At 38.9% G+C, this 25,172-nt stretch overlaps 1 protein-coding gene across 18 annotated transcripts in view; it reads left to right on the top strand.

Annotated features, from left to right (window-relative positions):
- Inpp4b (inositol polyphosphate-4-phosphatase, type II) overlaps positions 1-25,172 on the top strand; it is a 792,047-nt gene that overhangs the window by 697,545 nt on the left and 69,330 nt on the right. For all 18 annotated transcript variants that reach the window (XM_017312729.2, XM_006530858.3, XM_006530854.3 and 15 more), the window contains 3 exons: positions 2,080-2,197; positions 6,413-6,553; positions 8,650-8,747. In XM_017312729.2, the coding sequence (XP_017168218.1) occupies positions 2,080-2,197; positions 6,413-6,553; positions 8,650-8,747 (357 nt within the window). The remainder of the gene's footprint in view (positions 1-2,079; positions 2,198-6,412; positions 6,554-8,649; positions 8,748-25,172) is intronic.

The raw sequence follows: 25,172 nt of genomic DNA on the forward strand, positions 1-25,172 counted from the left end.
TGCATTTTGTATTTTCTTTGACTGTTGTGTCGATGTTCTCTATGGAATCTTCTGCACCTGAGATTCTCTCTTCCATTTCTTGTATTCTGTTGCTGATGCTCGCATCTATGGTTCCAGATCTCTTTCCTAGGGTTTCTATCTCCAGCGTTGCCTCGCTTTGGGTTTTCTTTACTGTGTCTACTTCCCTTTTTAGTTCTAGTATGGTTTTGTTCATTTCCATTACCTGTTTGGATGTGTTTTCCTGTTTTTTCTTTAAGGCCTTCTACCTGTTTGGCTGTGTTTTCCTGCTTTTCTTTAAGGGCCTGTAACTCTTTAGCAGTGCTCTCCTGTAATTCTTTAAGTGACTTATGAAAGTCCTTCTTGATGTCCTCTATCATCATCATGAAAAATGCTTTTAAATCTGGGTCTAGATTTTCGGTTGTGTTGGGGTGCCTAGGACTAGGTGGGGTGGGAGTGCTGCGTTCTGATGATGGTGAGTGGTTTTGATTTCTGTTAGTAGGAATCTTACGTTTGCCTTTCGCCATCTGGTAATCTCTGAAGCTAGCTGTTATAGTTGTCTCTGTTAAGAGCTTGTACTTCAGGTGACTCTGTTAGCCTCTATAAGCAGACCTGGGAGGGTAGCACTATCCTTGGTTTCAGTGGGTCGAGTATTCTCTGCAGGAAAGCTCTCTTCTTGCAGGGAAGGTACCCAGATATCTGGTGTTCGAACCGGACTCCTGGCAGAAGTTGTGTTCCACTCACTAGAGGTCTTAGGATCCCGTGGGGAATCCTGTGTGGGCCCTTGCGGGTGTCAGGCGACTCTGCTGGCAAGGAAGCCCGGGGCTCGAGTGGAGCGGAAGGGGCTTTTGCCCCGGGTCAGGCCCGGGTAGTCTGCTTCCCTATGTACCACAGTCTCAGGTTCCGAGCGATTGGATTGGGGTCGGCGCTGTGTTCCACTCACCAGAGGTCTTAGGATCCCGTGGGGAATCCTGTGGGGGCCCTTGCGGGTGTCAGGCAACTCCGCTGGCCAGGAAGCCCGGGGCTCGAGTGAGTTTATATTACAATCCTATTGCTACTTAGAGTGATAATACTTCCCTCTTTTTCAAATAGCATCAAAAGTAAAAAGTGAACCTTTCCTGTACCAAGCATTACAGAAATAAGTCAGTTTCTAAGTTTTATACTCATTCACCCTTGGGATTTCTTTTGGATTCATATTACATTTTGAAAATTGAATTGTGGATTATTTCAGAGTGGACTCTTGAGCAGATATCTGGATATTTTATTCAATAAAGAGACTCATTGACAAATTGGTTTCATTGGATTTTAAACACAGCAGCCTCGTGTCTAGAACTGTGCTGTTCAAATATGGGAGCCCTAATGTATTTACGGAGGACTTCAAATGCATCTACTCCAAATCAAAGTGTTCTAATCATGAACATCAGATTTCAAAGACCAGCGCAGAGTGTGCTTTGTATTAGCCAGTAAGAAATGTTTATTGCTTTACATTTGAACCTGCAGTTTGTATATGTTGGAATGATCTCACTATATTGTTAAAATCAATGGTGCTCTGTTTCACTTTATTCTTTTAAAAATGAATAGCAGAAAATCTGCAGATATTTATGTAACTCACATTCTATTTCTTTGGATTGTATTAGTGTAGAATATTCATTGTATCTCCAGGCTATATTTTTCAGAGTTTGAAGATGAAATTAGCATTAGGTAATTGATCAATTGATGAAACGATCATTGCAGTTTTCATTCTTCTAAAAAAAAATAATAAATTAACAGTCCTGTCCATGAAAAGATGTCCAAATGATACTTTGCTTTATAAAAGGTTTAGAAATCTCTCTCTAGGCTCTCAACAAAGCTGGACATTCTTCTTCCCTCAAAGGGAACATTGACTTCTGGAGTCCATTGAAACTGTTCTTCCTTCACTGATGAAACCCCTGAGCTGAATGGGAAAGTATGCTGAATGGGCTCACTGCCTTCCTAAACTCATTCACTGAACTGCTAGGGACAATCCCAGCAGGGAGATACAGCAGCGACCAACATTTTATTTTAATAGTCTATTTGTAACAAGGTCCCTTTCTCCCTGTGCAGGTGATGAAATTGGAATGCTGGAGGACATGGCAGTCGGCATTTCAGATTTGAGGAAAGTTGCATTTAAAATAACTGAAGCCACGTCCAATGATGTCCTTCCTGTTCTCACGGGGAGACGGTGAGTGGTGCCCATGTCCAGAGCCCAAACTTTCTCACTGACACAGAGTTTTTTGGACAAGTTTCCTTGGATAATTCAGGTTGGAGATTTTTATTTTGTTTGGTTTGGTTTGGTTTAGTTTGGTTTTTCTCTTTTGAGGGGTTGGGAAATAAACCTGGATGGCATGCTATAAGGAGGTCTTGACAAGCTCCTAGAATTCTCCTAAGTGTTTAGAATGGTCTTGAGGTTAAACAGGAGGATGCATGTGAGATGTAGAAAATCGAAAGCAGCAGCAGCGGCATGAGAACTGCTTCTGAGGACGCCTTCTCTTCATGACTGTCTAGTCCAAAGCTCTGGGTGTTTTCACTTTTGCAGGAATTGCCCAGCTAATAGCTTCATAATTCTTGAGATGACTTGAAATTAAATTCAGTTAAATGCAGCAACATGTTAGGAAGGGTATATTCTTATGTAGGGTGCATAATCCACCATTTTTCTTCATCATTTTTGACAATTCACTTTTAGACTGAGACATTTCCGAGAAGGGTTTGAAATAAATAGCTCTAAGGTCAAAATATAATGGGCAAAGTGCTAGAAATAATAAAAAATGATGGTATGAAAAAGAGACTTCTAATAGGAGAAATACACTATATGAAATGTTGTTTCAATCCAAAGTCATCCAGATTTTAATTGATTTGATGTTAACATATTTAAGTACTATATGAAGTTACTTGAATTTTGAAATAGTCTTAGGTCACAGTGTAAACTTGCATTAGAGAAAAATGGAAAGAAGACTAAACATAAAGTAATTATTTAGACATGTGCTAAAGGTGCATACAAAACAGTCAGTCCCTCAAGTACAGTTGAAATATAACTCTGTAGCATAAGTAAAGAAAACACAGCCCCCATGAGAGTAAATGTCTCATCTAGATATTAATGCATTCTTTGCTATTCATAGGAGGAAAAAGTAAGTAAAGATTGTTCACAAATACACCTGGAAAATAGCACAGCTATGTACATTATTCTGAAGTTTATTATCAAATGTGACAAGCTGATACTTTCCCCAAAATTCATGGGGAAGTTTACCAGGCCATTTGTGCAGGCAAAGAGAAGGGTGTTCTTACTGTGGACATCCTTCAAGCTATGTTTATGATCAGAACTTGTCGAAGGAGTGCAAGACTCCAGTAACACAAAGGACTGCTTCTGGGTAAATTCTCTCTGCTTTAAGCAGAGTCACCACAAACAGCTGTCTCATCTGGAAGAAAGTTTAGTTAGTAAAGTGCTTGCACACCACTAGACCTAGGCACCTTGATGTGATCCTTAGCCCAGAAAACTGAGCCTGGGACCCATCACCAGCACTGTGTGTGTGTGTGTGTGTGTGTGTGTGTGTGTGTGTGTTTGTCTGTCTGTCTGTCTGTCTGTCTGTCTGTCTGTCTCTGTCTCTGTCTCTGTCTCTGTCTCTGTCTCTCTCTGTCTCTGTCTCTGTCTGTCTGTCTCTCTCTCTCTCTCTCTCTCTCACCCATGCACATACACCCCCACACACACTCATGCACACATCTTTAAAAGATATCACCAAGAATGTGAAGAGACAAGCCACAAACTCTGAGAAAACACATACAGATTATATATTTTTAAAGCCCTTGTTCCCAAAATGTACTTAGGCATTTCACATCTGAATAATAATTACAAATATAATTTAAAACAACAAAACTTGAATAGAGACAAATGATAAGAAGCATATGAGGAAGGATTGTAGTCCCCGAAGGCAATCGGAATCCACAAGAAGACCAACAGACTCAACTAACCTGGACCCTTGGGGCTCTCAGTCTGAACCATCAACTGAAGAATATACACAAGGTGAACCTAGGCTTCACCACTCATATGTAGCAGGTGTGCAGCTTGGTCTTCATGTGGGTCCTGAACAACTGGAGTGGGAGCTATTCTAAAAACTGTGACCTATACCTGGGATGCATTTTTCTAGCTGGGCTGTCTTGTCTGGGCTGTCTTGTCTGGCCTTAGTGGGAAAGGAAGCACCTAGCATTGCATAGACTTGAAGTGCCATGGTAGAGGGATACTCGGCTCAGAGGAGAAATGGAGGGAGAAGAGGGGAAGGATTGTGGGAGGAGGCAGTGAGAGGAATGTTAAGAGAATAAGTAAAAAATAAATTGAAATTTAAAAAAAGCATATGAAACCATACTCAGTATCTTAGTCAGTGGAAGAGGGGTGGAAACTGCCCGTTCATATTAGTTTGCTCACACTGAAATCACCCTCAGGACTTCTGATAACAAAAAATGTTGCTACAACAAATAAATCCTGGGAAGTTCATACATTACAGATAGGAAGGAAAATAGAGCACCCTAATTGGTTATCCAACACCAGTGGTCAGCCCTGAAATCGCATATACGCAAACAACCCTGAACAGACTCCGCAGGTTGTATTTATGTATTTTCCATATGTGTGTGTATGTTTATATGTATATGTATAAAAATGAAGGAAAAGTAGCTATTAACTTTTGAAGGAGTAATGTAATGGGAATATCTGGCTTGGAGGGAGGGAAAGGAAGAAGGGGAGGAAGAAATGATGTAATTACATTTTAATTAAAAATAAAGAAAATAGCTAATCGGTTGTTTAAAATCAAATACAAACTTATACTATGGTTCTTAACTATATGCCCAAGAGGAAACAAAGCATTTGCTCACTCCATAAGCTTTTACCTAAATATTCATCATGGGACTCTTTGCAATTAAAAAAAAATACTCTATATAATCAGTCTACTTGCGAATGAATGGGAAAGATGCAGCGTGTGCACTGCTAAGCTAAAATATGACTTAGCCATAAACACTACCAGCAATGGTGCAACATGGTGAGTTATAAGCATGAACCCACTCATCCATGTCTTGATAGTATTGAAAGACTGGAAATAAACTTCAACCTATTAGAAGTTAACCAAGAGCAAGTAAACATGGAAAATTACAATGTATGCCTTTGTAGGGCGCTGCCAATGTCCCTGGCTGCAGACTCAAAACAAAACAAAACACAACACAAAAACACCAACAAATGTGAGTCTATGATCGATAGTGTTTGACACAATGTTTTACTTAAACATTGGAAAGGATTGTCATAAGGAGACTCACCCAATGCATGGATTATGATCCTGCCCACTCCATATCCTTCTGAAAGTTCATGGTTCCTAGGCTAAACCCCTTTACATGTCTACACTCAAGTCTTTCCTGCATTAGATAACAATTATAACAGATGCAAAAAGTTACTTCTACTGAGCTCATTTTATGGATTCTAAATTTCCATCATTGTACAGTTAGGATCATATTTAATGAAATTTTCTAATGAAAGTGTTTCAGTTTTATGCAAAATTTTCCAAAGAATCACAAATACCTAAGATTACATATACAGTAATTAAACCACTTTATTTCCATCTGGCCATCAGAAACACGGAGGCTCATCCATCTGACTAGGCCAAAAGAATCACTTATGCCAGTCACTTTCCTTATCGTTATGACCATGTACCTCGAAAGAAGGGAAGGCAGACTTATTTAGTCTCATCATCTGAGCTAATGTGGTCTGTCGGGAAGGGAAGGTGGGGCTGTAGCTGTGGCTGTGACATCATCATGATGCAGAGCCTCTGACTGTGACTGTCACAGCTCTGAGCACCAGGGACAGGGATGCTATAATCATGAAGCATCCCAACCCATAGTCAGTGGCCCCCATCCTCAGCTACCCCATCTCCGAAAGCACAGCCACTATCTATGGACCAACTGGTCAAACACCATAGATTGTGTGGGGCAGTTCACATTTAGATCATAACAATTTTATTCATTGCTTTGTTTATTAAGCCTCGTTATGCTGAAAAAAAACCCACCATTATATTAATTCCTCATATTTGGAGGACTGCATTCATTCTCATAGTAAATGAAAACAGACTTGAGACTACCTATGTGCTTGGCCAGGGGTCTTCAAAATGAGCTAATTGCCCTCTGTTTCCTATAGAACACAGAGCAGTGCTGAGAATGTAGGTACATATGTACTTGCCAATGCACACGCTATGCATTTTAACAACGAAATGGGTGTATATCCCTTCAGTGATCAGACAGTCAAATGAAAGTACATAACCAACAAAAGGCCAAGTCAGTGCTGTATTCCAATCCATCCATTGATGGTTTTCCTCCCAACGAACTGCAGCCAGCCTAAACCATTTCTCTCTTCCATCCTTCCTGTCTGCAGGGAACACTATGTGGTGGAGGTCAAGCTTCCAGCTACAGTATTTGAGTCGCTCCCACTGCAGATTAAAGAAGGCCAGTTGCTTCATGTGTATCCCGTTCTGTTTAATGTCGGAATCAATGAGCAGCAGACTCTGGCTGAGAGGTAGGCTGAGAAAGATGGAGCTCAGAGTTTCTTTTTCTCTTTTTGTTGCAGACTGAGAAATACCATATTTCTGTGTATAGAATTTAGATATGTGATGTGTAGCATTTTCCTTTCAATTAATACACTTCTAAGTTGTTTTTTATAACAAAGTAAACTGTATATGGAGGAGGCATATGCATAATTAGATTTAAATGTGTCAAAACCTTGAGAAATATATTTATACCAATAGCAAACTGTGTATGCAGCCTATGAGTGTGACCTAGAGTGCAACCTCTAGCTCTCCTGTTTACAGACTTTCAAAGAGCTTCTAGGAATTGTCAAGGACCAGTGAGGCTCAAACCAAACTAGTTTTATCGCCTGTGTCATTCTAACTGCGATAGAGGTCACTTCATTTTAAAAGCATTCATTTTCCTTTATCTCTCTTGTAAATTAAAACTGTAACTTTTAATTACCTGAAAACTATTTAAGAGTGACAGGATTTGAAAAAAATGACAAATTTGCAGAATACATGGGGGATGGGGAAGCAGGAAAGTCAGTTTGCTTAGCACATTGACACCAACACGGTATTGATTCCAGCAGAACACTTCCCCTCTGCGCTTTGATCCCCATTATTCTGATTTAGAATCTTGGTCTTCTCCAGACAACTCTTGCATGTGAGATACTACATAAACTCCATAACTTTCTATTTAATGTTTATCCTCAATGATGTCTTTTATGTGACCATTTTTACAAGATAAATGCTTACTGTATTGAAAAACTTAGACTAGCATGAAGATAAAAGACTAGATAGCTTAAAAAAATAAATGTCATTCCTCATAGTAAAGAGGCTTGGAAATATCCCAGCCAGTTCCAAGACATTGATATCTGGTGAAGGCTTTTTCCTCTGTGCTCACCAGAAGGGTAGAAGAGATTTTTGGTAGCACTTTTATAAGGACATTAATGCCATGGAACCAGAACTTGCCCTCACTTTATTTAACCTTGGTCATTTTCTCAGAGGCCAAACCAGTAGATACAGGTACACTGGAAGTAAGGTTTCCATACATGAGTTTTGTGAGAACACAAATCATTAGTTCAACAATTCTCCAGCTGCTTACACTATTTGGCAAAGTCAGAGAACACTGAAGAAATTCTCTGTTTCTTTGTTTGTTTGCTGGATACTGTATTTGATATAGATGCATAACATGGCTTCTTTCAGGCACTACTTGCTTTGCCAAGCTGTAGAAGTTAGGGAGAAATGATTATCATCCTGTACAAGAAGTGTATCAGCAAATGTAACATGAAATTGGGTCATTAACTTACCAAAAATGTTGAAAAGACAAAACTGACAAAGAAAGAATTTGATTCCAGCATAGGGACATTCTTAGGGCAGTGTTTCTCAACCTGTAGGTTGTGACCCCTCTGAAGGTTGCATATCATACACAATGCATGTCAGATATTTACATTATGATTCATAAGAGTAAAAAAATTTACAGTTATGGAGTAGCACTGAAACTTCAATTGAAACCAAGAAAAATATATGTATAGGTTTGAAAGGAGGTACATATTGAGAGCTACTTGCATGACATCCTTTGGTAGAAAGACAAACTTTATGCGTGAAAGTGGGACATACTGAAAGAGAAGAGAGATGTAGTAGTATATAGAAAAAAAAACGGACATGATGAAGGCAGGCGAGGAGAGCTCTGGCACACAGCTGCAGGCCCATGCAGAGTGGTTTCAAAGGTGAAGTGCTCCCTTGGGAGGACTGTAGCATGCACTCAGTAATTGGCATAAGACAGCATGACACCTAGTCCAACTTCCAGACATGTTCTTCTAGATCTATGTGAAAGCATGAATAGGGAATCTCAAATGGAGAGAGATGGAGGGGATTCCTCTTTGTGATGAGGTGTGACCTTACAAGCGAGCTGTAAACTGTAAAAAATAAAAAAAATCATCTATGTAAAAGGATAAGATAGGCTGTATTAAGTTTTGGTGCTGTTTTATATCCCATGCCTCTCCTCTTCCTCCTCTTCTTCCTCCTCCTCTTCCTCCTCCTCCTCCTCCTCATCCTCCTCCTCTTCTTTCTCCTTCCCCTCCTATTCCTCATTTTCTATTTTTAGGTTTGGAGATGTTTCTTTGCAAGAAAGTATTAATCAAGAAAATTTTGAACTTGTACAAGAATATTATTCAATATTTATGGAAAAGATGCCTCCTGATTGTAAGTATATGGGTTGTAGAAATCACTAATAGTCATTTGTTGATTAACAATCATTTGTTGATTAAAACTCTTAAGCAAAAGAGGCCTGTGAGTAAAGTAGCATGGGGTGTGGAGTGAATGTGACTTTGGGTTTGTGTGAAGAAAAGGACTGATTGCCAAGGTGACATGGCTGAAGCCTGTTTCATAACCTTGATTGCCATCCTCAGTGTGCCCAGTGTCCATGCTGGGACACTAAATGTAGAAAAGGCCAAGATTTAGAAATATGGAAGGTATAATTAGAAATCTCAACTGAGTCCAATAAAAGTTTTATACAGTTAACACTTAAATAGCTGGATCATTTGTCTTTAATACTTTGTCCATATGAAATATAGCACATGAATATAAAGAGAAAGTCAGATAGAATACAAGTGCTCCAGTGTGACGGTAAGTGATATAAATTACAATTTCTCTAATCCAATCTTAAGGCTTATAACTTAAGGGACAAATTCATTGGGTGCACATACTGCACCATTTTATGTGAAAATTTTAACCATCTAAGCAGATAGCCGTGTTTTAAATGTTGGATGTGTGCTCTCAATTATTCACTAGGGTAGCTCTTTCTTCAACTTGAGCTCTTGCGTATTTGAATTTATGGACTGACCAGGATTTCATCTATCTCCAGTATAATTCTCATCAGATATGTATGAGAAGAAGAAACTAAAATTAACTAGTAGAAATATTACATTTCACCAAAAGCCACAAAGTATAGTTCTCACCAACTTATGAGCAATTTTCTCACTGTTTGTGTCTGGTGCTTGGACTCACAGGTGGCAGAATACTTGCCTTTTCATAATGCAATGAGTATTATTTCATAATACTGAAATGACCCATGAAGCCATGTGCAGAGATATAGAAAAGTTCCTGTCCTGGTATTTATGTTACGATTTTTATATTACTGTATTTCATATAAGATATATTTTCCCAAAATTAAAATCCTCCAATGGAGATTCTTTAGCACACAACATACTTTGTATTGTATTTTTCTTACGTTCACTAAGGTTACTGGTACATGTAAACGCAACTACTTTTCTTTAGTGATTAATGAAGTTACTAAGACTTAGATATTGGTTATTTTTTGCTCCAAGATTTGGCTTTTCTTATCATTCCAAAGTAATGTCAGAATTTTCATTTATTTACAACATGACTTCTGTCTACACTGATATATGAAAATTAGCTGTATTCCCTTTCCCATTAGCATCAGCAGACCTGGGAATCAATCAGCATTGAGGGCCTCAGTGCCTCTTCAGACTCCTGCTCCTCCCTGAACACATGCTGCCAAGTGATGTCTGATTCATATTAATGTTTGAGAACTAACATGTCTTCTTTATTCAGGGAGTAAATGTAAAGTAGGTTATGGAACTTTGTGAAGGGTTTTATTATACCAAAACCAACCATTTCGCCTAAAGAGAAATTAAGTAAAAGTACTTACTGAAGAATTCCCTAACATGAAATATAAAACACTTATATACTCAAGTAATTTAAACTATTTGAAGGAATAAATGTTAAAAGATTGAAGAGGGAAGGGAAACTGTGGTTGAGATTTAAAATAAAATAAAATATAAGTCTTATGATTTTATCTAATAAAAGGATTTATGAACATTAAAATTTCTATATTACCAATTAAAGTTGTCTTCTCAATCTCCATAAGAGAAGGGTTTCTGGACACCATATAAATACATTAAAGTACATAATTTCTACTAGTAAGAGCCTATTACAGTTTAAGCAGTATGGAAATGTTCATTATGCTGTATTTTTATAGGGAATATCCACTTAGACATCAAGTATACCACAGGTTCCATACAGATGCAGGTTTGCTTTTGAACACTTATGATCTGTGGTTGACTATTTACGGATGGTAAGCCATGGAGTGTAAAAAACTGACTATGTAACAAAGTATCTTTGAAACTTGAAATTGTGTTATATAAAAATAAATTTATTACACTTATTGTTTATTAAAAGTATGATCGAGAATTGACAAATGGGACCTAATGAAACTCCAAAGTTTCTGCAAGGCAAAAGACACCGTCAATAAGACAAAGAGACCACCAAAAGATTGGGAAAGGATCTTTACCTATCCTAAATCAGATAGGGGACTAATATCCAACATATATAAAGAACTCAAGAAGGTGGACTTCAGAAAATCAAACAACCCCATTAAAAAATGGGGCTCAGAACTGAACAAAGAATTCTCACCTGAGGAATACCGAATGGCAGAGAAGCACCTGAAAAAATGTTCAACATCCTTAATCATCAGGGAAATGCAAATCAAAACAACTCTAAGATTCCACCTCACACCAGTCAGAATGTCTAAGATCAAAAATTCAGGTGACAGCAGATGCTGGCGAGGATGTGGAGAAAGAGGAACACTCCTCCATTGTTGGTGGGATTGCAGGCTTGTACAACCACTCTGGAAATCCGTCTGGCGGTTCCTCAGAAAATTGGACGTAGTAATACCGGAGGATCCAGCAATACCTCTCCTGGGCATATATCCAGAAGATGCCCCAACTGGTAAGAAGGACACATGCTCCACTATGTTCATAGCAGCATTATTTATAATAGCCAGAAGCTGGAAAGAACCCAGATGCCCCTCAACAGAGGAATGGATACAGAAAATGTGGTACATCTACACAATGGAGTACTACTCAGCTATTAAAAAGAATGAATTTATGAAATTCCTAGCCAAATGGATGGACCTGGAGGGCATCATCCTGAGTGAGGTAACACATTCACAAAGGAACTCACACAATATGTACTCACTGATAAGTGGATATTAGCCCAAAACCTAGGATACCCAAGATATAAGATACAATTTCCTAAACACATGAAACTCAAGAAAAATGAAGACTGAAGTGTGGACACTATGCCCCTCCTTAGAAGTGGGAACAAAACACCCTTGGAAGGAGTTACAGAGACAAAGTTTGGAGCTGAGATTAAAGGGTGGACCATGTAGAGACTGCCTTATCCAGGGATCCACCCCATAATCAGCATCCAAACGCTGACACCATTGCATACACTAGCAAGATTTTATCGAAAGGACCCAGATGTAGCTGTCTCTTGTGAGACTATGCCGGGGCCTAGCAAACACAGAAGTGGATGCCCACAGTCAGCTAATGGATGGATCACAGGGCTCCCAACGGAGGAGCTAGAGAAAGTACCCAAGGAGCTAAAGGGATCTGCAACCCTATAGGTGGATCAACATTATGAACTAACCAGTACCCCGGAGCTCTTGACTCTAGCTGCATATGTATCAAAAGATGGCCTAGTCGGCCATCACTGGAAAGAGAGGCCCATTGGACACACAAACTTTATATGCCCCAGAACAGGGGAACGCCAGGGCCAAAAAGGGGGAGTGGGCGGGTAGGGGAGTGGGGGTGGGTGGGTATGGGGGACTTTTGGTATAGCATTGGAAATGTAAATGAGCTAAATACCTAATAAAAAATGGAAAGGAAAAAAAAAAGTATGATAGCCTTTAACATCATTTATTCTTTGAGATTAAGATACAGTTACGTCCCTTCAGCCTTGCCTTTCCTCTTTTATTCCTTCTCAGGCATCTCCTTACTATCAAATTCATGGTCTATATTTCTTCAGTTGTTTTAAATACAAACCGAGATAAATTATATTAGTGTATGACAGTATTATCATAGAGTTAGATAGATGATAGAATATAAATTAACCTGATCAATCTCTGTAATGTTACTTATACATATATGATTTTGTAACAGACTATGTGATTTTAAGATACCCAGTCTGGGACCTCTTTCCTGGGAAAGACTCAACATTCCTCAATTGCCTGCCCTTTCTTATCAAGGATTGAACCCCAAGAGATTTTTCTCTCTCTACATTAGCATGTTTCTTGGTGTATATCTTGTTCAGGTCTTGTCTAGGTGGCCATGTAGTTTTGCTGACATTTCAAGAAGAGTCAATCTCAGGTAAAACTCCCTTTCTTCTCTGGCTCTTACTATCTTCCCCTTCTTCCCCCATGATCCTTTGTTGAAGAAGCTGTGTTGTACATGTATAAACTTGTGGCTGATTATCACACTAATTGTTCTCAGTATTTTGATCTGTTGCAGTTTTCTGCAATGGTCTCTGTCTGTTTCAAGGAGACATATCTTTGATGCAGGGATGAGACCTTTATCTGTGGAAGTTATGGATCTTAGACGAGAACCCACAATGGTCTTTTTACCAAACCAACATAATTTCTATCTACACTCCAAATACCTTATAACTACAGATTAAACTAATTTGATTTGAGCCAATTACATTTGATTAGTTAGATTTTAGTATACCTGATTTCCCCCACTTTGTTATGTTTTGCAGCAAAACTATCAGATTTTCAGCAGAATCAAGTGGTGGTGTCATTGTGGTTGCACTCTGCAACAAAAGTACAACAGAAATCTGTATAATCTCCCAAACAAATATGGCTTATACCTCTTGTAGATATGTCACATACCAAAGCAGAGCTGGACCTCACTCCATTTCAGAAGGCAACCAAAGAGCTGTGTTAGGACTGTGACTAAGGGCTACAGGATTACCCAAAATGGCAAGACCTACCATTCTGGAAGATAGGACCATTCTAGGTCATCTCTTTAATGCACAAAATCTATTACTTGTTTTTACAGTCAATTTAAGAAGTTTATATTGAAGGACAGATAATTTATGAAATCCAATACTTTCTTTAACAATGCATATGCTGCTTATTAATTTTCTAACCCATTTTTTAAATGACTTACAAGTGAAATGTTTGGATTCTATGTGGGTTTCTAAGTAAAAATTGTTTCTTCACCAAATATGTCATTAATCTTAGTGGAGATACTCCACTTTTGTCACAGCATGGCTATGATGAAATTGCCTTAGGCTATGTCATTCAGTGGCAGATAGTTTTTAGTTTTCTTTTACTCATAAAGGAAATTATTGTGAGCAAGTATAATCTTCCCCAAGTATCAGCTAATTCCCTGACATATGTAGGCTAAGTGGAGAGTCTCAATTCAGAAATCTATAAAAAATGTAGTTTTCTTTTAGTAGCTGCTATGAATGTTAGTAAACATTTAGTCTTTAGTTGTTAGTAAGTGCGAGTATGACGGAGAATTAAAGGGGCCTATCAGGCTTGCCTATGCCCTTCTGAGATGCTCAGCAGTCTAGCGAATCATCAGCTAACCTGTTCAAAATTCTTAATGCCATTGGAATAAATCCTCATTTAAATTCAGGAATGATCCTATACTCTCAACTTCCTGTTAGCTGAGAACAGAGAGCCTTTGCTGGAAGGTGTAGTGGGCAGTGGTCTCTACAGGGGAACATTCATTCTCCTGCCAGGATTTGCTGAGCGTTGGTCTCATGCAGCTAATAGGGAATCAAAAACATATGTATAACATCATATGTATAGTAATATGTATCCTTGAGCATTGATTAAAAGGTCCTTTGAGCTGTTGTGGGTTTTTTCCTCCTGGCTTTTTTTAATACATTGTTGCAGATCCTTTGAGCTGTTGGGGGTTTCTTTTCTTTTTTTTTTTTTTAATACATTGCAGTTGTCAGATGTTTGTGCTCTCTGCCTTGACAGCAAGGCAGGGAATCTTTTGGAGTGTTTCCCCCAGGCCCTACCTGTGATATTCCCAGGCACCTTTGATCTGCTGGGCAATTTCAGTGGGCAGGGCAGGCTTACCCTTCTGCTCACTCTCATCTTTGCACTGGGCTTGTTGCTGTCAGGAACCTGTCACGTTCCGTTCCTGCCTCCCTAAAGGATTTAACTTTTGCATTAAGAATAACTTCATAGAAAGGGCTCTGCTCTCAGTCACTTGCACAGAGAACTGCATGCTTGAAAGTCACCATGACGTTGTAGTGGCATACAAGAACTAGGTAAAGGGGGCCAGTGAAGAGTTCTTCCCTCCTTAAAGGAAAAGAGAACAGCTGCCAAATTATCACATCCGAATTTACTGACACTTTTTTTTTCTGACATTAATGTCCAAACATTTTATTTTTTTATCCAAAATGCAGTAGGGATATGATAACCTAGATCTGCTCGAAATTTATCATATGTGGACTTCTTTCTTTATACAGTAAGGCTGGGCTATGTAGCACTGTGAGCTAAGAGAGAAAAACGGGGTGACCACATTTTGTTGTAGCTGTTCCAATCTATTCCTAAAACATTTGACATACTTGTCATATACAGTATCTCATTCATTATACCAATAAAGATGGCATATGAAATACATTTTTTAAAAAAAAATCTCAGGTTTGCAGTGAGAATAAGTATAATACTGTCATATATTTCATCATAGATATGAAACTTTTGCTGGAACTCTCACATTCAATTTAGCAGACACTAGCAGAGATGATACAGTGTATAAAATTTCGTGTCAATCACCAGGGAGGATGAAGATGACAAGGCAGCTTACAGATAATAAGTCAGTGTAACCAAGGGATAATCTTCACTAAAGCCCAATCCTTTCCAGAAGAAGAGTCGCTGCGTGGGCCGATGGATTTTTCCTGTATAATTTAGCTCTGTGGCCTTGCTGTTGTTGTTTTGCTTCCTCCTAGGTGGTTTTTGACATGCGTGGTTTTGCTTGATTGAAGCATTAAGTTCTGCACGGGGAAAAATGAAACATCCTACACAACATCTCCCTTGACAAAAACAGAGAAATAAAATACAAATCTAATAGTGTTTTATATAGAATTAATTTTAGAGGTATTATGTGAATAGTTAGTTTTCTATGCAGTCCCTATGAAAAATGAGGAGCCATACATCATAAGGAGATCTGTGTGTGCAGAGAATGGGAGACTTAGCCCACAACACTCGCAAAATTATTTAGACTATAGTCAAGTAAGAAAAATGACAGACCTGTCATCCAGGGGAAGTGAACAGAAAGAGTAAGTACGTTTATTAATAATGAGAATTAAGTAGAAGTAATTAGACTTGGGGAATCAATGATAGCATTTAATAGAATAGGTTTTTAGGGTTGTTTTTTGTTTTCGTTGTTGTTATTTTGGGATTTTTGTTTCTTTGTTTTGGGTTGGGGTTTTGCTTTTGTTCTGTTTTGGTTTTTTGTTTGTTTTTGGTTTTTTTGTTTTTTGTTTTTTGTTTTGGTTTTGGTTTTGGTTTTGAGACAGGGTTTCTTTGTGTAACCCTGGCTGTCCTGGAACTCACTCTGTAGAACAGGCTGGTCTTGAACTCAGAGATATTCCTGCCTCTAGAGTGCTGGGATTACATGTGAATACAACCACACCTGGCTGTTACAATATTTTTTAATAAAATGTGTAAAAAAAAAAAAACAAAAACCCTTCTGTTATGGACTTTCAAGGAGAGAACATTCATGGTACATGTAGGGAGACAGAATGGAAGGCACATGCTTAGGAAACTCAGCAGTATATGTAAGAGAGACAAGGCAGGTGCACGTAAGAGAGATAGAGGCAGGCACAAAGCAACAGGAACAAGACAGAGTGCTGCTGTCTTCTATGTTCCCTTTGCCAAGATGACAGGTGAAGATGTTTAAGAGCAGATGGAAAGTGGAAGCTCAACTCTAAGGATATGTTCCTCCTGAGAGGTTCTGGAGGAGACAGTAGGACTATTGGCACTACCAGAAGGCCAAAGTGAACCCGTAGAGTCAATGGCCTCACCTCCCTGTGAGACAAACCAAACTAAGCTCAGGGAAAGAAAAGCAGCAACACTCTGCTTCTAGAAAGAGAAGCCTGCCATGCCTTGGGAGGTCCCTGAACCGCCTCTAGGAGGCTCCCACAATTAGACTGTTTATAGCTCTTTAAGCTTCGTATTCTGTGTGGAGGTAATTTGGGTTGTTCTTCACTGCTATGGGGCTCCTAAGGTCACTAAATGGCTTTAGAAGAAGAAACCTCAGAAACAAAGACTTCTATTTACTTCACTATCTTTAAATCAATCGTGGTATCAATTATCATTACTAAAAGATGCTTTTCACTTTCTTTTATTGCCTTGATTTAGGTTTCACTCACATGTCCAAAGCTAACCCTGGATTCTGTGGCCTTCCTGCTTCCGCATTCAGAGTAATACAATTAAAGGCATTATCCATCATGTTCAACCTAGTATATAGTTTTTAGATATACTTTTCAAAACTTGTGTGCATGCATAGTAAGAAATAAATAGAGATTTAAATAAATCTACCATAAAAAATTGTAGTTTACTGAAAACTGAAAGGTTTTATACCTTTGAACTTTTACTTTATTTTCAATTTTCACTTTTTGTTTTGTCTTTTTTGCTTGCAACCAAGCCTAAGGAGCTCCGCCGCTGGGCTGTTCTCCAGACCCTCAGCACTTTCTAGTCTTACTATGTCAGTTGACCTTATTCTCAACCAAGCATGGACTATATGGACCAAGTCTCTTCTTAGGACAACATTATACAGAAAAATTAACTATTGAAACAAAAACTCATGTAAAACGTACTTTAAAAATAAAGTAGCATCACCACATTGAAAGAGTAGCCCTGTAGATTAAAGAACTTTATGAAAGCTGATAGGAAAATGATTCTTAGCTATTAATGCCATGTAGAATAACAAAAGTTGGAATTAATCATGCCACAGACAGGAACAACACATTCCTAATAGATATTGCTATTGGATTGTTTACTTAGTGTGTGTGTTTATGTCTGTACAAGGCACATGTGTAATTAGTGTTGAAGCCAGAAGCCAGAGAATAATCTTAAATTCCATCCGCCAGGGTCTCCTACTGCTGCTTTTGATACAGGATAGGCCAGAGTTGATGACTAGCCAGCTCCAGTGGCTCTACCTGCCTCTAGCTAATGAGTGCTGGAGCTACATTTGGGCACCATCTCATCGTGCTTTTTCTATAAGGGTTCTGGAGACCTAACTCAGGCCATCATGTTTGTGAGGCAAGAACTTTTCCAACTAACCAATCTGTCCAGCCCACAGGACTTTGCATATTTTGATATTGCCACTCAGCCATTTAATATTTGGCTGGATTTTAAAACATGGAACAATATTTTTTCATAAATCTAAATAATATATTTTGCAAAATAACTATATGATAATACTTTCTGGAATAAAATTACTGGATTTTGTTTCTAAAAGAAATGAAAAGAGCTGATCTGCCAGGTGCTCAGTCAGACTGGATTCCATACATAGCAGAACTACGCGTGAGGAGTATCACTGAGATCCAGAGAAGTTCCTGTGAAAGGGATGATGGCACTCATCCTCTAAGGACAAAAGAGTCAGCCTCACACACTGCTCAATGTCATTGAGTCATCTGCTCACTGGAGAGTAGCCTGAAACTCAGCTCCTAAATACGGCAGGTACCTATGTCAGAGAAAGTTATGTCACATTCTGCATATCAGTGAATGCTGTGGCTACTTAAGTGGGTATGGCCTTCAATTACTGACCATTCTATGAGCCCTGTCTCAGACAGCAATATTCAGTGGAATTGACTAGGACAAAAAACACTTGCTCACCTGTGCCACAAAGACTGCCAGTGTTTCACAACAATGGGTGCCTATAAGTACTATCACTTGCTCATCCTCTTGACACAGGCTTTGTCGCCACATCAGGTTCACCACACCCAGGAACTTGAATATGCTGCTGCCACATATTCATGGTCATGCTTTCCATACACAGAAATTAATGTTAATCCTGAGTCCAGTTATCTATGCTTCAACAGGCTCTGGAAATAGCCTGTTTTTATAGAATGGAGAAATAAAGCGAGGTAACTATACAAAAGAGCATGAACACACACACACACACACACACACACACACACACACACACACACATACACACACGGACACACCCTTCCCTGCTCCTCCTCAGAGGTCTTCAAACAAACAGTATAAGCATGTCTAATTGGTTAATGGACTTTCTAATACAATTGACTATTTCCCAAGCTCCAAAAGGAATGTGTACGTTACTAACTTTAACTCCACTTGTAGTAACAATAGATTTTCTTGAACTCTTCACATTTATATAAGTCACTTATATAAGAGAGAATGCTGCACATGCATTCTTTGGGGGCTGGGGCATGATTCTATTCTGCCCAAGGTTTGGCTGTGAGCAACTGAAACCCTGGTTAGACTCATTTCCTTTGTCATTATTCTTGCTCAAACACCTACTGTGACTTACTTTCTTCTCATTGTCTCCAAGAAAGGAAGCCAGGCTGCTCATGACAGACTAACCTGCAGATCTGATTAAGTCAGGGAAGGCACATAACTCAGAAGCAGTATACCACAATAGACTATTCTGTATTATAATATATAGAATGCCATGTTTCTTGCTACCTGTGCTCCTTAACCATGAAAGAAGAGGCACATCAATTCTGGAAATCTTCAGAGTTCAGCAATAGCTAATTGTTCATGTGCTAGAGGGACATTTCTCATTAATTTGTAGCTAAAGATACAATTCATTTGTTTTTTTAATTTTAGCATTGGGGGATCATAAACATATTATATACCATTAGCATATTGATAAATAAGTGTTCCCCAAGGCATTGTTTAAGGGATACTGATTTAGGTCAACTCTATCCTTTGTAAGAGGGGACTTGGTTTTTCACTTTAGTTTGTGGTAGGTTCCTAGCTATGACTAGTGGGGCATCAGAGATTAAATTCCACATATGATGACTTGCAGATGGGATTTTTTCTTCACCTTTAGGCCATGATTCTACCAGTGCTGTCTAGAACACTCTGGTCAGAATTTAAAATGATAGACTCTAAGGTATCTGCATTTTTAGCTCTATGCTGAGGATTTGCCTTTATGTTTGGTATATTTGTAGCTGGGGATTTGTTCTCAGCTCAGATCCAACACATCTCAAGGACTTTGTTGAAAGAAAAGGCCACCAAATACAATCACATGACCACCGGAGTTTGATCTCTAAAACTCCCTGATAGGAGGAGAAGGAAGAAAATACCAACTCCTGTATGTTGTCCTCTGGCATCCACATGTACACACACACACACACACACACACACACACACACTGAAAATTTAATGTACTATAATATAGTATTAACTCTTTCTTTTCTAAATAGGCATAAAATCAGAGATAGAGACACTTAATTGTCATTAAACTGTAGACTGGTTAGAAGCATGAAGCACAAACACTTCAAAAGAAAAGAAAAGTAGACACATGGGTAGGCATGCAAATACCCTCCTGCCTAGCAAACTAGAAACTGACCCCTATATCCCAGTGTTGCCTTTTAGTGTCAACAGCTCAGATATGTAATTTCTTCATTATCACAGCCACTCTGCTATGTGCAGGTACGTGGGGAATGTACTTTGAAGTACAAAGTGTGTGTGTGTGTGTGTGTGTGTGTGTGTGTGTATGAATGTATACATGTATGTATATGTGTGTATGTATACATGTATGTGTATGTGTGTGTATGTGTTTGTATGTGTGTGTCTATATTTGTGTGTGTGAGTGTATGTATACTTTGTACTTCAAAGTACATTCCCTCGTGTACCTGCACATAGCTGAGCAGAAGGGATGTCTAAGCATTCTGTCTTCCTTACACTTCTTCCTCTTTCCTTCATTTGGATACCTAAACTTAAGAAATTCCATCTTACATTTCACATTTGGCCACTTGTTGCATTTGGATGGCCTCCCAGTACACTAGCCTCTTCAGCTAGCATGTAATGGCTTAGAATAAAGGGACCAAAATTCAGTTGAAAGCTCACTTAGATGAGTCTCTAGCTGTTTGAACACTTATATTCTATCACCAGCCAAAGGGGGATAATTAGCACACATATACTTTGTACTTCAAAGTACATTCTCCCATTATCTCTCTAGGGAAAGGAAGTTAATATTTCCACTGTCAGTTTCCATGACAAAAAGATGTCACACTCCATGTAGAAAAGTGAGAGCGATGGATAGGATAATGATTGTTGTACACTCTAAGATTCTCAAAGAATTATATTTCTGCAGTGTTCTAACAAATCCACTGATCCTTCCAGTCACAGTTGATTGTGAATTCTTTTCTATTATGTGAACAGATTTACAATATTATTTTCTTCCATAACCTTTCTTTCTCTGTCTTGTATATTCTCCTTCAGAGCTGTGTTAACTTTAATCACTGTTTTCTGTGATTATCAATTCTCTGATATTTTTTCCAAAAAGAACTAGGTTTGCTTTTGGAATACTCTTATAGATGAGTTAATTAAAAATCATCATGAAAATAAGATTTGTTGTTTTTTTTTTATTTTGGGTCATTATACAGAAAAGAATAGGTTAGCAGTAATTATCTTAATTTTAAAGATATACATTTAGTATATAAATATCTGAATTTGACTTGGATTAGTTCCTGGGTCTCTAATGGTTTCATTTTTATTTGATATTATATCCAATAAGCTAAACATCTGTTAAAGGTTACTAAAAATTAATTTCAACTTCTAATTTAAAATCAAAGCATGGAGGTTAGAGAGATGGCTCAGCCTTTGTTGCTTTCCAGAGGATTTGAGTTCAAATCCCCAAGTGCACACGTGTTACTTCAAAAGCATCTGTAACTCCAGTTACAGAGAGATCCAGCACTATCTTCTGGTCTCTGAGGGCACCAGGCACATCCATAGTTCACAGAACACACACAGACAAAACCCACAAACACGTAAGCAAAAAATAAATAAAATGATTCAAAGGGGGAACTAAAAATAACTTAGTATTTGATCTTTTACAGTATACGTTTGAAATCCCTTTGCTATTCAATATGAATAGTCAATCCTCTAAACAGTAACTTGTTAATTACCATGACTCTTCTTTTCAAACCACAGAGGTGAAACATTTTGTGTTCAATCTATCTTTTTGTCCATTTTATATCATCATTTTCCTCCTGGCTTGGTATCACTAAACTCCAGGAATGTGGAAATGACCTTGGGACACCAGTACAGGGAGGAGTAACATTATCTTTATTAGGTAGGTCAAGATGGGTTAAAAAGAGAAGCCTGTGAACACTAATTAATTAGTACTTGGGGCCGCCATTGATAAACTGCAAATATGAGTGTCTCAGCTTGCCAAGTAAGAGGCCACTTCAAGCTGAATGTGCTATAGAAGAGGAATAAAATGTACGCAATATACTCGTGTGTATTCAGTGCTTATCTTTCTAGTTTGGAGACTTTCAGTGTAGTCTTTTCATTATAAAATTATCTCTTACTTCATCTATATCTCCCCTAGTGCCTAGAAATTATCTATAAAATCCCTGGCAGAATTACATGGGAAGACTTCACTTGCCTCTAAGGGATAGTGAACTGAAGATCAGGACTATGGGGAGGATTGCCTGATTAGTTATTTCTATGTCATCAGAAAGAAGAGGGGTGAAGACGACCAAAAGGAAAGGTCTTACTTCTGCCCCTCCCTCTGGCTTCATTGTGACCTTCTTCTGCTGCTGGGCTAGCAGAAAGGACATTGGTATTACCTCCAAAGCTGCATTCTCTCTTTAACTCCATTCTTGTTCCTGTCTTCACCTACTCCCCAACAGTCAAATCCTCTCTGTTGTGATTGTTGGACACAATAGGGCATGTGGAAGTTAGCCTACAGGAAGGGGTTGCTCACCCATGTCCTTTCAGTGCTCAGACCTCTGCTACCTTAACAGAAGCAAAAGCGATTATCTATGCACTTCTGTCTGACTCCCAGATCCCTGAGCTGGCTATGCATGCACAGCCTCTCCTAGCTCAGACCGCCTTTGTCCATCTAGCTCTAATTGACATAGAAAGCCATCTCAGGCAGAACAAGGGATTCGAGGTCAGCTGCTGAAGTACCATCGAACAACAAAGAGTCTCTTAGGCTTTTACAAAATGTAGGCATGTTTTGGGATTGTGTAATCAAGCCATGAACTATTTCTATGATATTTTCAAAACAAGGAAAAAGGTTAATGTGTTATTATTTCATACCTTCTTTTTCAATAAAAGGCATGGATCATATGAAGAGGGGATTTCATAAAATCTTTAGTACTGTATCTGAAACATTTTAACTACAGTTTTGAGGTATTTTTCCCTGTTGCTTCTGGTGATGAGTTTCATTTAAGAGGACACTCTGGAAGTGTATATAACAAAAAATGTTCAGCTCTAAACAGGTTGGAATTTTGGTATTTGATTTCTTTTTTATCTATCTTTTATTCATTTATATTTCAAATGATATCCCCCTTCCAGGTTACCTCTCCACAAACCACCCATCCCATTACCTCTCCCCTCATCTTTGCCTCTATGAGGGCTCCCCCAGCCACTCACCTTCTCTGCCTCACTGCTCTAGCATGCTCCTGTGCTAGGGCATCAAGTCTTCACAGGACCAAAGGCCTCCCCTCTCATTGATGTCAGATAAGGCCATCCTCTGCTACGTATGTATCTGGAGCCATGGATCCCTCTATGCATACTCTTTGGTTGGTAGTTTAGGCCTTAGGAGCTCTGAGTGGGCCTGTTGATTGATATTATTCTTCCTTAGGGGTTGTAATCCCCTTCAGCTAATTCAGCCCTCCCCCAAACTCTTCTGTTGGGGTCCCTGGGCTCAGTATCTGCATCTGTATTGCTGATGTGCTGGTAGAACTTCTCAATGAACAGCCATATCAGGCTCCTGTCAGCAAACCCTTCTTTCTTGGCATCAGCAATAGTGGCAGAGGTTGGTGTCTGCAGATGGGGGGGGTTCCCTAGGTGGGGCAGTCTCTGCATAACCTTTCCTTTAGTCTCTGTTCCAATTTTTGTTCCTGTCTTTCCTTTGAACAGGAACATTTCTGGGTTAAAAAGTTTGAGATAGGTGAGTGGCCCCATCCCTCAATTGGGGTCCATGCCTATCTACTGGAGCTGGTCTCTACAAGTTCTATCTCCCCTTTGTTGTGTGTTTTGGCTATAGTTGTCCTTGTCGGGTCCTGGGAGCTCTGTGATCTTGCATGTGTCAGTATTTGATTTCTTAAAATGCCTCCTTCATACAGGTAGATGAGAAACATGATTTTATGAAGCTAGCTTGAATGCAGCACTGTCTTTTTATGTCTTTCGAGATTCTGTAGCCTCCTACAGAATGTAATTTATAATTTAAAGATATTTCAATGATTTTCCTAACTGTGATTGTCTGCTTGCTAATACAATCAATTATAATTGTTTAGAATTAATTAAAGTAGATTAATATTGCAGAGTATATTGCTAACAGGAGCACACAGTGAAAACACTGTCCTCTATGCAGTACAAGCCCTTCTACATTGTCTCTATTGAGGTGTTTCTATATATATATATACTGTCTTGTAACAAGCTGTACCAAGATTACAGACATGTAACAGCATCATATAACCTCTGCTCACGGATTTGCTGGGTTAGAGAGTCTAATGGAAACAGTGGGGCACCTTCTCTCTTCTCTTTTTTTTTCTATCACTTTTTAAAAAATTTTTAAAATTTATTACGTATTTTCCTCAATTACATTTCCAATGCTATCCCAAAAGTCCCCCATACCCTCCCCCCCCCACTTCCCTACCCACCCATTCCCATTTTTTTGGCCCTGGCGTTCCCCTGTACTGGGGCATATAAAGTTTGCCTGACCAATGGGCCTCTCTTTCCAGTGATGGCCGACTAGGCCATCTTTTGGTACATATGCAGCTAGAGTCAAGAGCTCCGGGGTACTGGTTAGTTCATATTGTTGTTCTACCTATAGGGTTGCAGATCCCTTTAGCTCCTTGGGTACTTTCTCTAGCTCCTCCATTGGGGGCCCTGTGATCCATCCAATAGCTGACTGTGAGCATCCACTTCTGTGTTTGCTATTTGCTAAATGCTAGAAACTCAAGAAGAATGAAGGCCAAAGTGTGGACACTGTGCCCCTTCTTAGAATTGGGAACAAAACACCCATGGAAGGAGTTACAGAGACAAAGTTTGGAGCAGTGATGAAAGGATGGACCATCTAGATACTGCCATATCCAGGGATCTACCTCATAATCAGCTTCTCTCTTCTTTTATGTCAATGACTTTTGGTAGAAGGAAGAATGGTCAGGAAGTGCTTTGTTGTCTGGAAACTGGAATCATCTGGAGGTCTCACAATTCATGCCCTGGTATCTGGGACATGGTCACCTAACTTGTCCCAGTTACCTTGCGACAATGCCTGTTGACATGATCACCTAAACAGAACTTGCATGTGGCATGAGCATTTCCTAGTTTATATTAGATTTATCATTATAGAACTAATATAGAAGACTACAAACAGGGAAGTTCAAAGCTTTAGGAGTTATAGAATCACTTACAACCTGGCCTCAGAAAATACCATTATTTCTACCTTGCTCATCAGTCAAGATATAATTTCACCCTGAATATGGTAAGAGGACATATACCCTAGCTCTCTAAGAAAAGCATGCCAAAGAATAAAGGCACAATGCTTTAGAAACATCATTTCAGGTTCAGCTGTTTGGCTGATATTCATTAATAATTGTATTTGTCTTTTCCATACTCTAATAACACTATACATTTATAAA

This window comes from Mus musculus, chromosome 8, assembly GCF_000001635.26.
Source record: "Mus musculus strain C57BL/6J chromosome 8, GRCm38.p6 C57BL/6J".
Taxonomy (NCBI): Eukaryota; Metazoa; Chordata; class Mammalia; order Rodentia; family Muridae; genus Mus; species Mus musculus.